The sequence below is a fragment of the Oryzias latipes genome, chromosome 17 (assembly GCF_053564925.1).
Source record: "Oryzias latipes strain Hd-rR chromosome 17, Olatipes_Hd-rR_3.1".
In the NCBI taxonomy this organism is placed as follows: Eukaryota; Metazoa; Chordata; class Actinopteri; order Beloniformes; family Adrianichthyidae; genus Oryzias; species Oryzias latipes.
The window spans coordinates 17,178,907-17,193,448 of NC_136253.1; the positions used below are offsets into that span (position 1 = coordinate 17,178,907).

The 14,542-nt window shown below is 37.5% G+C and overlaps 1 protein-coding gene across 4 annotated transcripts; it reads left to right on the forward strand.

Moving 5' to 3' along the window:
- The first annotated feature begins 13 nt into the window (after window positions 1–13).
- Window positions 14–14,158, forward strand: LOC101160101 (casein kinase I). Of its 4 annotated transcripts, none has more exons than XM_020710834.3 (12): window positions 14–153; window positions 6,028–6,866; window positions 7,722–7,791; window positions 9,217–9,365; window positions 9,441–9,675; window positions 9,775–9,860; window positions 9,968–10,052; window positions 10,156–10,177; window positions 10,256–10,304; window positions 11,293–11,373; window positions 11,955–12,061; window positions 13,237–14,158. In XM_020710834.3, the coding sequence occupies exons 2-12, from the start codon at window positions 6,636–6,638 to the stop codon at window positions 13,289–13,291; spliced, it is 1,170 nt and encodes a 389-aa protein (XP_020566493.1). In that variant the 5' UTR covers window positions 14–153; window positions 6,028–6,635; the 3' UTR covers window positions 13,292–14,158. The 4 variants fall into 4 exon arrangements, with proteins under 4 accessions (XP_020566493.1, XP_020566494.1, XP_004078917.1 ...); XM_020710835.3 differs by having other exon boundaries at window positions 10,159–10,177; XM_004078869.4 differs by having other exon boundaries at window positions 10,156–10,304.
- The last annotated feature ends 384 nt before the right edge of the window (window positions 14,159–14,542 follow it).

A 14,542-nucleotide genomic window follows, 5' to 3' on the forward strand; every position in this document is an offset into this window, starting at 1 on the left:
CTAACTGCGTTACGGTCACCGACGCTGCTGTTCAGCTGGTTAGCCAAACATCCCACAGAAAAAAAAGATGAGCTGAGAAAGCCCACGGAGAAAAAAAATGATAACAATGTGTTCAAACCCGCAGAAGTGTCCAAAAAGAGACAGTTGTTTAAGGTACGTCATTTACATTTAAAACGTCGCGTAGGTAGGAATGTAAAAATGTGTTTTTGTGGCGTTTCAGACTGAGAACATGAACGGAAATTCAGCGGTAGTTCTCACTGGCTAGCCAACGAGCTGGCTAGCATGTTAGCTTCCTATCAGCTGCGACCACCAGCCATTCAATGTTGCAGGTTGTTCGTTGGACTTTTACTGAACACGAACGCCATTGCTGCCCGTTCTGTGTGGGAACTCCGTGTCCAACTTCCTGCACTTTTATATCTTCGTGTCCGTTACACGTAAATGAATTTGACTGAAGTTAGCATTTAAGCTAACCTGAGGCCAAACAGAAAGTAACTGTGGCCTTAGCACAACTTCCTGTGCTGGCTGCCTGAATTGAAAGTTCAACAACACTTTGAAGGGGTTTGTTGGTAAAAAGAAAGCAATGATCTGAACTGTTGGAGGAGATAAACGGCTGTCTAAACGGATTAGGCTACTTTAATGTTGTAATTAGCAGTCTTCATTGTTAAGGTTAGCCAAATTAGCCACTGGACCTTTGGTCTAAAGTTATAACTGGAATCATTATATTCTGTCTTTTAACACTCTGACAGCTTGTATGATTCCAAATAAAAATTATATGGATGGATAGATAGACACACACATACACACACAGGGAACTAATAATTCAGATTGATAAATGGCTGGTGGCATAAAAAGATGGCAGGTACAGCAAAACAGAGGGGAGGAAGAGCCTCTCATGCATGAGGCTTGTTTCAGGAAGTTTGTATATGAAGAAGCAGCAGCGCATACGCTCCATTGATATCAGCTGGACCCTTCTGCTTTACATTTGTTTACACATAAAGTCCTTTAAAAAAAGGCTTTTTCGTGTCACAAGCCACATTGTTCTATTTTTGGTGCGTATCCACAGTTTTTGTGCCATCAAACATGGTTAAAAATGCAGGTGTTTGATTGTTTTAAACTTAATATAAAATAGAAAAAAAATAGTTGTAATGTTTAATTTTTTTCATACTGGGACAGGGATTTATTCAGAATGTGATTTGTCTGCATTTAACTATGGAAGCGATTCTGTAGCATAATTAAAAATAAAAGTCAAAACCAGAAATACACTGACGTCATCGCCCTGCCTCCCCGCTGGAAATGCTAAGTGGAATTGAATTATGCGACAGTGTTCGCAGGGTGGATGTTAAAATGAAAATGCAATCCCCTCTTTGCATTTTTGTTTTAATTATGACACAGAATAAGCAGTTCTTTAAGTAGGAAATGAAAAAGCATTTGATGCAGTTACATTTTGAAAATAAAAAGAATTTCTGTTAATCCAATTTAATTGACAAAGTAGACAATTCTAAATGAAGTTTGCTTCTCATTTACCAGAGAACTTTTTGAAAATGAAATGTCAAATACCATTTTCATTATCATTTTAATTAAGTGACTGAATAAGTGGAGTTGAAGGACTGATGTTTCATTTTAATTTTGAGTCCAAAAATGTAGCTTCATTGTGAAAATGAAAAAGCAATTCTGGTATTGACTTTTATTTTTAATTATGCTACACAATCACTTCCATATTTATCTACATAAGGTTTCAGCTTCTGCTAGCTTTTTTCAGGGGAGAGAGGGGTCATATTTACTGCTGTCGATAAGTATTAGTTTCACACGGTGCTCCAGGTGGGATGGTGGTCACCCAATACTCACCACACTTGCGGCCATTACTTTAGAAAATGCCTATAACAGCTTTTGCTGCACATTTATGAATTGAGTGTTTCTTTTTATTTCAGCATGTTTTGTTTTTTTTTATCACAGAGTCCATACAAGGACTAAAATACGTTAAAATGGTTGCACTTTAACCCATAAAAACCCATGTTGACATCAGAAGAACGTCAGAAATGTGCTCGGTGGACCACTATGTATATCCTACATCATTTTTTTAGGTTTTGTGTACCTATGGGTAATACGCATATTGTAAAAGATGGAGAAAATTGCAATAAATGGTTACCTTAAATGTGCTAAAACAATCTTATGGCAGCTTGAAATATTTAACGAATCAAATAAACACATTTATGCATTTGACCATTCAGATGGACGCCTTCACGATGTTGACCAATCGGGTAGAGTTCTTTTGTTAGATGTTGGCCTCCTGTGTAGACTAGGGTTAACTCTTATTTAAATTACACTGTAGCAGTAAAATGGAAATTATGTTTTTGATTGTTTGCTATTTGTTCATCTATCACATGTTGCATCGTCATCGCAATATTGATCACTATTATCGCATATCGCGAGTTTTCCTCATATCGTGCGGCCCTATGCAGGCCTTATTCAAAACTTCGAAAAATATGAGTGAGTGTGGAGTCTACACAAACTTAAATGAAACACCAGTTAATGAGACCACCGTGTAGCTATTATTCATAAGCTGAGTTGTTGCAGTTCTGCGACCATTTTAATTGCACAGCCTTTTTTTGTTCCTGCTGCTTTAGCTTTATAAATACTCTTTGTAGCAGAAGCTCTAGTGTGTGTTGCAGTCAGAGGCCAAACACGTGTGCATGTATTAGCTTTATAGTGGCATGGATTTTTACTTTTTCCAAGTGTAGAGAGTGTTGCAGAGACTAAATTGAGTCTGACCTGGTTTGGATGGTGTAACTAAAGGCTTGGATCGAAGCGTTGTAGCCCGGTTCCTAAGCAAACAGCAGAACTAATGCTGGATTTATTCAAGTGCTTCACAATGGTGGGATTTATTTTGTAATTGCAACACAGATTTGTTTTACCTCCTAATGATGAGAGCCTGTAGTAGTGAAGTGTGCTTTGCTGTCATCAGCTGCTGCATCAGTTTCTGTAATTTCCTCAGGAATCTTTTAGTTTTACTGTATACATTTGACGCTAATTCAAAACAGACACGTTTCTACAGGTCACAGAATGGAAATATCAATTCACATTGTTTTTAGTAAATGAAAAATATACAGAGCTGTGCCATATGGCCCAAAAATAAAATCACCTATTTTGTTCATTCCAAATTCAATTTTAATTGATTTTTTTTCTCTCTCCTTGCTTTTATTTATTTTTAAACAAAAATGAAAACTAATGGAATATTCAACAATAACAATTTTATTTTAACCTCTCATTTGGAAATTGGCGCCAACACGAAGTTCAACTAAATGCAAACTGTAAAAATGTTTGCAGAACAACACACATTGCTATACCGTACACTGTTTTGTGAGCTACCGCTAGCTTGAGCATCTCATAAAGAGAAATGGTAGAACGCACTCGGCAGAGCATTTTTGGTAGCAACAGCCTTGAAACAGATTCTTCTGCGTGTGGTTTAATGCTCCAAGTTTGATGACACAACCCCAAAGACCGAAATCTCATTTTTGACTCACCAGACAGGTTGGCTGGTAGATTAAAACAAAAAAAAAAAAAATCTACCAACCAAAGTATTATTTCACAAAGAAAAACTGTGTTATTTAAAAAAAATGATATGACGTTAAATGTAAACAGAGAGGAAGTCATGACACAATGAAAACATCTGATAAGGAACTCCTGTATTGATTTCTAATCAATCTTTGTTCTCTGCTTTTGGTGTTTTCACACTTTGTATGAAATGTTTTATTTTCAAAATGAGGTTTCTCTCTTTTCTTGCTGAAAAACTCCTCTGAGAAAAAGTGGTTTCAGTCAGTCACCTGTAGTCTGAACCAACTGTACATGGTGGCATAAATATCACTTCATACTTCTTTGCTTGCTGTGGTTTTTTCACACCCGTGCTCTGCGAGAGACCAGCGACTGACTTTAGTCCCAACAACAGAAGCGGAAGAGAGCAGAGAGCTGGGAAAATAAAATCTCCATTGTTCTGAAAGTAAATAATTTAAAACAACAAATCACCCAGCCCTACAAATATTGATTTAGTAAAGATTAAAAAAAAAATCTATTCATCTAATTTTAGAATCAATTTTACTTTCAATTACAATGGATCTTTAAAGTTGACGTTTTTTTGGGTTTAAATCACTTTCTAGTCAAATATCAAATAAAACTAGTATTTATACAAAACCATGAATTGATTGTTAAATTGTGAACTTGAGCTTGTGCAGCGTGGCAGGAGTTCATCAGAAACTCTCGGTGCAATGGACCACAAAACTCACTGTTCGGAACGTGTCATGGTTTTAATCACAGTTCGGATCATTTTTCAGATCAGTAAGGGAAAAACAAAACAACACTAGCCTAAAAAAGCTTCACAAGAAATCTTTATATATAACATGTATAAAGTACTTCAAAACATATATATGTACACATATCACATCAAAACATTTGCTCATTGAGGACTATATATGAAAACAAAACATAAATTAAATCTTTAAACTTAAGATATTACTATATATAAAAAAATACTCAAAATGCCCATATAAACAAAAGAGTGTTATGGTGCATCTTTAATAAAAACAAAAGTATTTAAAAAAAAAAAAGCAAGGGATGTCAGAATTTTCAAATTTAAATACTTTGACCGTGTCTCGTGCTGTTTATAAAACCTTTCTCACAAAAGCCCTGAAAGCTGGTTGGGGCGATTGGGAGCACGGTAAAAATGGCGAGCAATCTCGGAGTTTAGAGCCAGATACCAGCCTCGACGAGGAAAATCAAGACATTAATGTGTCCATTTGTCTGCAAGTGGATGGATGTGAATGGAGCAGAGCAGGGAGACTTCGGCACGTCCATTTCAGTTGCTGCATCCCAACTGAGAGCTTTTTCAAATGGCTTTTTTTAACCTGCTCTTGATTCATCACAATTAAAAAAAGAAATACTCAGAAATGCAGTTTAAAACTTTAATTCTTCCAAACATGTCCTCCATGAGAAAAATGCTATTGGAACAAATGATTAACATCGAGAAAAAAAAACAGGATTTTTATTGCTCTACAATAAAGTAACATTCTTTATGCTAAGTTGTGTCTTTTTAGTCAAATCTTCATTAATCAATTTTCTTACTTTGATACAAGACTCAAAAAAAATGCATGGAGGACAACCTAATAGCCAAACTTGTGTTCTTCCACCATTTTTGGAAAAAGGAACATTTCTTTTTGAGTCTTCTGACTGTTTGCACAACGTCTGCTGATTTTGACCCTTTAACGCAGGGGTGGGTCAAACTCATTTTCACTGAGGGCCACATCAGCATAGCGGCTGTCCTCAAAGGGCCACATATAACTTATACATGTAACTAAATGTAATGAAAAATAAATGTAACTACTCCTTAATGTTAAATAACTCATCATTTATTTACTTTAACTTTTTAAAGTAACAATTACAGTAGCATAGAAACATATGTTTGCGTGTTACTCTAGCATAAATCCTTTTAAATTTTGTCAGCTTATTAAAACCCACGTAACTCCATTAATGAAGGATCAAACTGTCCAAGTGAATAAAGAAAAATACTATAAAAGTGAGCTAGAAAGAACATTTATTACACGTGTAACATTTTACTAAAAAAGCCTGCACACAGCCTTGCATCCAACTGATGGTTTGATGACAATTTGTCTGTATACACACAAAACCTGCAAACATTGAATAATTACAACAGCAGCTACACGTAAATAATATGTAATCAACTAGAGAAAAATTTTATTTTAAGAAATTAAAAAATGTTATGCTCTCGCGGGCCACATAAAATAACAGGGCGGGCCACATTTGGCCCCCGGGCCTTGAGTTTGACACGTGATTTAACCCCTTCAGACCTGGCATCCACATACATGGACATCCCATTTTGGGTTGTATTACCACAGTAGTTGACTCCTGTGACTGTATGTGTAGAGGGTTAGCTCAAATATTAGCTCTTGTCTAAAGAAGTAAAGACTCATCAGTTTTAAAAATGTTTAACGTTTGTGTCGATTTTTCTGTCTTTTTCAGGTCCTGTAACACAACATTTGCACTTATGGATGAAACTCGTATTGGGATGGTTTAGAGGACTAAGCCGCCGTGTGACACATTAGCTCCTATGAAGCAAAAGTCAAGCATTTACTTTCACAAGGTTTTTTTTTTTTGTTTTTTTTTTAACCTATTGCCATTAAACTAGATGAGCTCCTGCATTGGTTCTGCGTCAAAGGGAACCTCCAAGATACGTTTTTTTTTGGTTCTTTAACATTGGTATGGGGCCTCTTTTTCCAGCTTTTTGTATCATGTTTTCTTTTTGTTCCCTTCAGAACATAATTCCTCATCACAATCTTAAAAACGTGATGCGTCTTTCCTAATAACCCCATCTCATCTTCAATTCTGTATCTCATCTCACGGTCCCTGCAGGGATAAAGGGTGTTCTTGAATTTTGACCCTTTGTGACTAGTGAAGCCTTCAGCAAACATAACTCTGTCCCTGTAGGAAAACGTTTATGTGGCAGCAAGCAGATCCTTTTCACCTCTATAGGTGAACACTGGGCAGTGATCCTTGTGGGTTTTTTTTCTTCTCCTATTTGGTTGCATGGAATCAGCCTAATCGTGGAGAGGCCGGGCTATCACAAGCTGATGGACTTTGACAAGAGGGGAGTTGGAGGTGCGGGAGGTGGAGGGAAGGGTGAGGCAGAGGAAGGGAAAAGGATGTCTGGGAAATATAGTGGACGAGGCGCTGGCTCCAACTCTGGAGTGCTGATGGTTGGACCAAACTTCCGTGTCGGGAAGAAGATAGGATGTGGGAACTTTGGAGAGCTGCGACTTGGAAAGAACCTATACACCAATGAATATGTGGCCATCAAACTGGTAAACACCTATTTTTTCTAATATCTCTGCATCTGTTTTTGTATGTAATTTGGGGTTTATTAGATGATATGACACGTAAACACCTTTTTTTTAACCATAGCAACAAGAATCAAAAGTAGCGTGGGAGTACCGGTACTTCCGGAGTTTGCTGATTATTTTATACCAGTAGCCATCATCAGACGCAGTTTGTAATTTTGAACTCTGAACACTTTTATTTAGGGCTGGGTTGATCAAATCGATTAATCTCCCACTTAAAAAGATGTACGAGGCTTGTCATCTTCATCATAAGTATACCTAAAAAATCCAGAAAATCACACTGATTTTTTTTTTTAAAGAATTTATTTGGAAATTATGGTGGAAAATAAGTATTTGGTCCAAAATGAGTTCAACTCAATACTTTGTTATATAACCTTTTGTTGGCAATGACAGCAGTCAAATATTTTCAGTAAGTCTGACACTTATTCCTCAATTCACTGCTATAAACACATGAAAAGAAAATGGTGGCCTGGGTTTATAAGGAAAATAATGTCAAAGCTTTTTCAGACTTCATTTAAAAGTTTAGAATAGATTTTAAAGAAAGTGATCAATATTGTTTTGGTCACAAAAATTTTAATTTAATTGCTTAAAATAAACCATTTCCAAATTATAATCGAGCAGAAAAGTCCAAATGATTCTTTATTCTTTTTTTTTCCTTCTGGTTTGTATGAGGCTCAGTGAGGGAAATGTTCAAATAAATAAGTGCTTTTTGGGGGGAAATATGAAAGCTTAAAAAATGATTGCCTCTTGTATTATGCGAGAGCTTTTCTTGGGTTCTTTGCCGCTGCCAGACACTGACTTTGCTGTGATCTGTTGTAGGAGCCGGTGAAGTCACGGGCCCCACAGCTGCACCTAGAATACCGTTTTTACAAACAACTGGGAAGCTCAGGTGAAGACCCGGTTCAGTCCTTTATGCTGCTCGTGTTTCTTGCAGTGACACAGTTTCTCTTTGACTTGAGTTTCTGACAACTGTGCACAGTAAACACAGTCTGGCATTGGTGCAACCACATGAATATTTTTAGTTAATTCCTGCTCTGGTAATGAACAGTTTATTGTAGAAATGTATGATTAAGGGATTACATGTATAATTACCAGCATTTTTTTGTTCTCCTCACCATAGTGATGTTTAAAACTTTTAAACAGTTCCCTGTAGATGTTGCCTACAGCAATGTTTTGATTAAGAAAAAGAGGAAGTTGGCGAGTAAAGCCAATCTATGCCGACTGTTACAACACTAAAGATTCTCAGTGTTGTCATATTTTCACCGGAAAATGCTAAACAACAATACGACACTGAGAAAATCAACCGCGTTTGTGTGGCTTTGCCTCTGAAGTCAGACTGGAAACGCTGCTGTTAAGAAAGAACATCATCTGCTACAAAGCCTTACAGCTGTTGCTGGAGCGTCTCTCACTAGGTCCTCTGTGTAGAAACAGTCACGGATGAATTCTTCCAGCAGAAAGTTGACAATATCTCCATCTTTGTAGTAGATGCAGTGTTGCTTGGAGACACAAATGTTCTTTAAAAAAAAAAGTTTTTACATTTTCTTTATTATTAGGGGTGTAACAATTCATTTTAACAACAATTTGGTTGACGTCACAATTTGTGGTAGAATATCCAATTCAAAATCGATATTAGTTCATTTTGATCCGGTTCACTGACCTAAATTCAACCCAGAACATATTTAGACAAAACTTCAGCCAGTGTGACTCAGAGAGAAATACCTGGTACTGAACAGTTCAGGTGAAGTTTTCCAGATTCCTTGAATTTATTGCAAGATAATAAAGTGTAAATTAAATATGTGGACAAACAAACAAGTAAACAATAATTAATGGTGAATCTGTTCATATTTTAGTTTAATAAAGTTCAGTCCACTGTTGTTTTTCCCACATCAGAATAATCCAAAGGGAACATTTTTATGGTCACATGACTTTGCTAAATTCAAAGTGTTTCACACATTGGACTGGAATGATGGACTGATCAGTTCTTGCTGCGTCACGTGTGTGTTGTCTGCTGTGATGCATTTGGTCGTTCTTATGTTGCAGTGAAATAAACCTACCGTGCCTCAGTCCAAAGGGTATTTTCCAATATAATATAATTGATTTATTTCATTTTGAAACGATTTTATAGAGGTGTAGGTCAATTCGATCAACAACTTGCCTCAGACTGATGGATCTGGTTGGATGGCAGGATTATAAATTGATTCATCGTTGAAGTGGATTAACTGTTACACCCCTAATTGTTTGGGTTGTGAAAGCTGTAGGATTCATGCTACATGTTTCTAATAAGATGTTTGACTTCTGTCTGCTGCGTATCCAGAAGGCATACCTCAGGTGTTTTACTTTGGACCGTGTGGTAAATACAACGCCATGGTTCTGGAGCTTTTGGGACCAAGCTTAGAAGATCTGTTTGACCTCTGTGAGAGAACGTTCTCCCTGAAGACTGTACTCATGATAGCCATACAACTGGTAACACCTTCATACTCTATCTTTGTTCTTTTTATTTTCTGGCTCTGAAAGTGAACTTTTTTTTTTGTCCTTTAGATAACTCGCATGGAGTTTGTTCACACCAGGAGCCTCATTTACCGCGACGTCAAGCCGGAGAACTTTCTAGTGGGCCGACCCGGCTCCAAAAGGCAGCACACTATTCACATCATAGACTTTGGCTTGGCAAAAGAGTACATCGACCCAGAGACCAAGAAACACATCCCATACAGAGAGCACAAGAGTTTGACGGGGACTGCCAGGTACATGAGCATCAACACGCATCTGGGGAAAGGTGAGGCTTCCTGCATCTGGTGGAATCGTCTTCTTCCACATAAAAAATTGATTTAGTAAATTGACACGAAGACCAATCGATCTCCCATTTGTTTTCCAGAGCAAAGCAGAAGAGACGACCTGGAAGCTTTAGGCCACATGTTCATGTATTTTCTCAGAGGCAGCCTGCCCTGGCAGGGATTAAAGGTCCCAAACCAGATTACGTCATTCCATTTTATTCCAGCCCTTTCTATGTAGCGTCAGCTTTTCCTTCAACCTTTAGCGAAAATCCTTCTATCTGGTTCTCCTCTCAGGCTGATACTCTAAAGGAACGCTACCAGAAGATAGGAGACACAAAGAGAGACACGCCAATTGAGGTGCTCTGTGAGAGTTTCCCAGGTTTGGAAACACTTTACTTATTTAGAACTACAAGAATGATCTATGTTGATTAGGTTGTCTGCCTCTAAAACATGCATAACCCACGTCTGTGTGTTTGCTGCAGAAGAGATGGCCACCTATCTGCGGTATGTACGTCGACTCGACTTCTTTGAGAAGCCAGATTATGACTACCTGAGGAAACTCTTTACGGACCTCTTCGACAGAAATGGATATGTGTTTGATTTCCAGTACGATTGGACTGGGAAGCCACTGGTTAGTATGGGTGAGGGACGACTTTTAGCCTCAGCTGAGGCTAGCATGAAAGCGGCTAAAAGTCTATTTGTATTTACCAAAAGTCAAAATTGGTTTTATTGTGATTTATTAAAATGGTAAACAACTTTAAAGTCTTTTCTTTAACTGTCATTTACTAAATGAACTTTTTAAGGAGCGGAGCCGGTTAGGTTGATATACCAGACAAATCGTGCATTTTGTGATCCAAGCACCAAATTTGACATGGATGTACCGTATTAGAAAAGCCCATTTACCTAAGAAAATCTTTAATAATACTGGCCATTTTTAAAGACGCCTAACTGTTGAAAAATATTTGATTTCTATTTGTCGCAGTCTCAACAACATGGGCCGATAATGCATAAAATGCAGGCTTTTAATTAAAGGGGTACCTACAGAATGCTAATATACTACCGTAGATATCTTAAAACCTAAGATTTTCTTGTGTTAAACATACCTTTTCTTTATAGAGGGTATTCTAAAGTACGTATATGGCAAATGTGTTACTTGTAACACTGTTTGTTTTTTTCCTTTTAAATAACTGGTTCCACTAGATCAGTAACATTTTTCTTTTTTTAAAAGCATGACAACAATGGTTCTCAATAAAGAAACAATACGAAACAATGCTAAGAGCTCAAGTAAATTTGCAAATAATTGCTCGAACTCTTTAAAGCAAATTCTTCAAAAATGTAACAATAACAATAAAGTAGTACTATGAGACGGAGCTTAAAAGATGCTTTTTTTTCCCCTGATGATTCATCTTCTTAGTTTAAACCAAAAACCCAGAATCTTGACATACTTTTTGCACTATGGACAGAAAAAGACACGTTAAAAATCAACATGTAGTAAATCCCAGAGCTTCAGAGTTGAACTATTTCTATATGGACGTCTAACGTCATTGTAACAGGAAAACAAAGTCCAGATCTTGTCCTGTAACCCCCTTGTCTTTGATTTCTGTGCCGATCCTGTTTAGCCCACTCCCATCGGTCCAGTGGCAACAGAGACTCCACTTCCAGCAAGCAGTCGAGAGAAAGCAGCACAGGCCAAAAACCAGGTATGCACTCTCACTCTGAAAGCCCTTCAGGAACTGTGTCGCTCTTTGGTTTGTAGAGGACACAAGATGATTCACTGTTTCTTATTTCAGTTCTTCTAGCAGCTCTTTTGTTTAAGAGCGGACTGTAACCCCCCTGCTTTTGAAGAGAGCAGCAGTCTTTTTATGGCATTCAGACTTGCAACAAAGACTTTTGCACCGACGGTTCTTATTGGGCCAACAGTTTTATCTGAGTCACATTTTGGAACAAAAAAAGTCCATTTTTATCCTTGGCCAGAAAGTGATCTGGAATATCATCAGTTTTCTATAATATCTGATCAAAACAAAAGCTGTAACTGCTGTGGTCATTTTTTTTCTGTCCAATGTTTAGGTTTTGCATGACTGTGTGCTTCATCACTCAGGTGTTTATAAAGAATGTTGAGATCTGATTCTTCTCAGCTTTTCCATTTTTTCAGGAATGGTCATTCCAAATGGCTATTTTACACCTAAAAGAAATACCAATGAACACATTTCTGTAATTATTTAGCTTCATTTATTTTGTATAGATCTGATCACTGGCGTGTTGTTTTTTTAACTCCTCCCAGGTGATGAGTTCAACAAATGGAGAACTGAACACGGATGACCCCACCGCAGGACACTCGAATGCACCGATTGCAGCTAATGTGGAGGTGGAAGTAGCTGATGATACTAAGTAAAGACGCACACTGGCTTCTTCTCTTGCCACACTAATTGAAAGACATAACAAAAGCATTTTGTCGGTCTTGGATGAAAACCAAAAGCTCAGCAGAGATATTCGCACACGGCTCAAATGAGATGGTAGATGTAAAAAAAAAACAGTATCTTAAGTGAAGACATTTAATAAAATACAATAGAAAGATTAAAACAGGATGACAGTGATGTGAAAACAATTTAATGCACACCAAAAATCTGAGTAATATAAAAAACATACACGTATATTAGACCTTGAAGAGAAAATGAATCCAACAGATCCGTCTTCACATTATGTCCAAAGTCCCTCATGTACAATGATGCTACAACACGTTAAGAATCGTTGTCAGTCCTCACATCAAGGCTGACATCCTTGTGTCTGCAGGAAGGCTGAGGGCATCAACTTGTTTTGCTCAAACGAAAAAAATCTCTCAAGATTCCCTCAACTGTTCCACTTCTTAAAGCCCCATTCCAATCATCTTTAATCTATTTTCCACTCATTCCCTGTGGCCTTTTAATAATAATTATGCCAAAATAAAAACTAAAAAACTGCAGTTTTCTTGGAGACGATTCACCTCTGAGTTCTGAGTAAGTCCACCCCCTCCTCCTGTCATCCATCTGTCTACACTCTGTCCCTCTAGCTTACAGCCCCTCAAACCTCCAACTTAACATTATTGGTGCAACAAAAATGTTGCGCAACATTGGAGCTGTCCAGCAGATTCCAGCTCAGACGAGGAAAATCAAGTCGTACATGGATCTAGTCGTCTAGGTGCCCATGCATCAGAATGGAGCGGAGCAGAGGGCTTGTGGGCCATCTAGTGCGTTTTCTATATAACAAATGCGCTCCTTTTTACACCGCTTTTTTTTTGTAAGCTCCTCATTTACAATGTTTTGAACAAAGAAATACTCAAAAATGACAGTTTTAAGCTTAATTTATAAATAGATATGTCTATCTATCTATATATAGATAGATAGATAAAGATAAAGATCTATATCTATATATATATAAAAAGATGGATAGAAATCTTTGTAAATGGGTCTTTTAAATATAGTAAAAAATTAAACGTTAAAAGGAAACAGATGCTGTGTTGTTCAAAAGAACATCAAGAACAGGAAATGAGAACGGTTTATAAAGTCTGTGAATGACTTGTGTTGCAGGTGCTGCTGTTTCTTCAAGAGGAGGAAGAGGAAAGCTCTCCAGAGACACAAATGAAAATAAGATGAAAGCGAAACCTCGGCTTTCGTCCTCGTTTTTTTGTCTCCCATCTATTCTTCTCCTCCAGCTTGTCATCTCTCCTCTCCTGTGATGTGGGAGGAGCAGCAGGCTAAAGAAGCATTTCCTCCGCTGATCTGCTGGTTTTTGTCGCTGTGGGCTGAGCAAACCCAGAATAATGGCTATCCATTCACCGCAGACTGGAACCCTGGGATAGAACTGAACAGCAGTGAACTTCACATATTTATGGCTGCAGAAAGGACTGAGTATGGAACTGCAGAGGCTGTGTCTGACTGAATAGATGGATTATATTAAATGCCCTTTTTTTTTTTCTTCCTTACTGACTGGCTCAGAGGAGAGAAAAGCATTTCTGAGGAGAAAAAGAACGGACTCCAAAAGCGAGGGATCGCGTGACATGCGCTCTTAGAAAACACAACACAATACTTGCTGCACAATATTGACCTCCTTATGAAGAGACTCCATGCAGTTGAGGTACAGTTTTATTTCCTCAGGTCAAAAACCCACAGTAAGCGACTCGGTCTGCACCGACTGGAGTCCCTGTAAAACTCATATACCGTTAGTGGAAAACACCAGGATCAAACATTTTACAATGTTTATGTAAAACCTTTTTGTTTTTCATATTTTAATTTGGATCTAAAGTTTTTTTCAGCACAGGTTTTGAGCTGATAAAACAATATGGAACCTTTTTATTACCTGCCCCCTCAATCTTGTTTCAAAGAGGATATTTTTTGTAGTTTTTAGTGTGTTCTTCTGTTATTTTAAGTTTATTTTTTTCTTCTTCTTTTTCTCCTGTTGGAGCTCTCCAAGTTGGATAATGACATTGGAAAAATAAACAACCAAACATAATCTGTGCTCTTTATTGAAATTTTTACTTGGAATAATTTATATATTTGCAAATTGGTTTTAATAGGCTAAAACATGGTGGGAGTAGAAGTGCTGGGAAAAACTGTGTGACTGGCTTTTCTGGAAGGAAATAAACATAACACTTTTCAGACAGAGAGCCGAAAGAAGCTTTGTGTGAATGCAGAAGGCAAAATACTGAAGTGTCATGGGTGGGTCAGATTGTCCTCGCCATATTAGCCAATTCGACTACAATTGTGCATCTTGGTCCGTTTGAATCACTTAAAAGGAACAGCTAAAGTTTCTGAAGCTGTTATTTTTTTGCATTTACACCAAAAATGCAGTGAAAACTGAATTTCTCATTTAAGGAAAGATTGCCTTTTCTGTTCA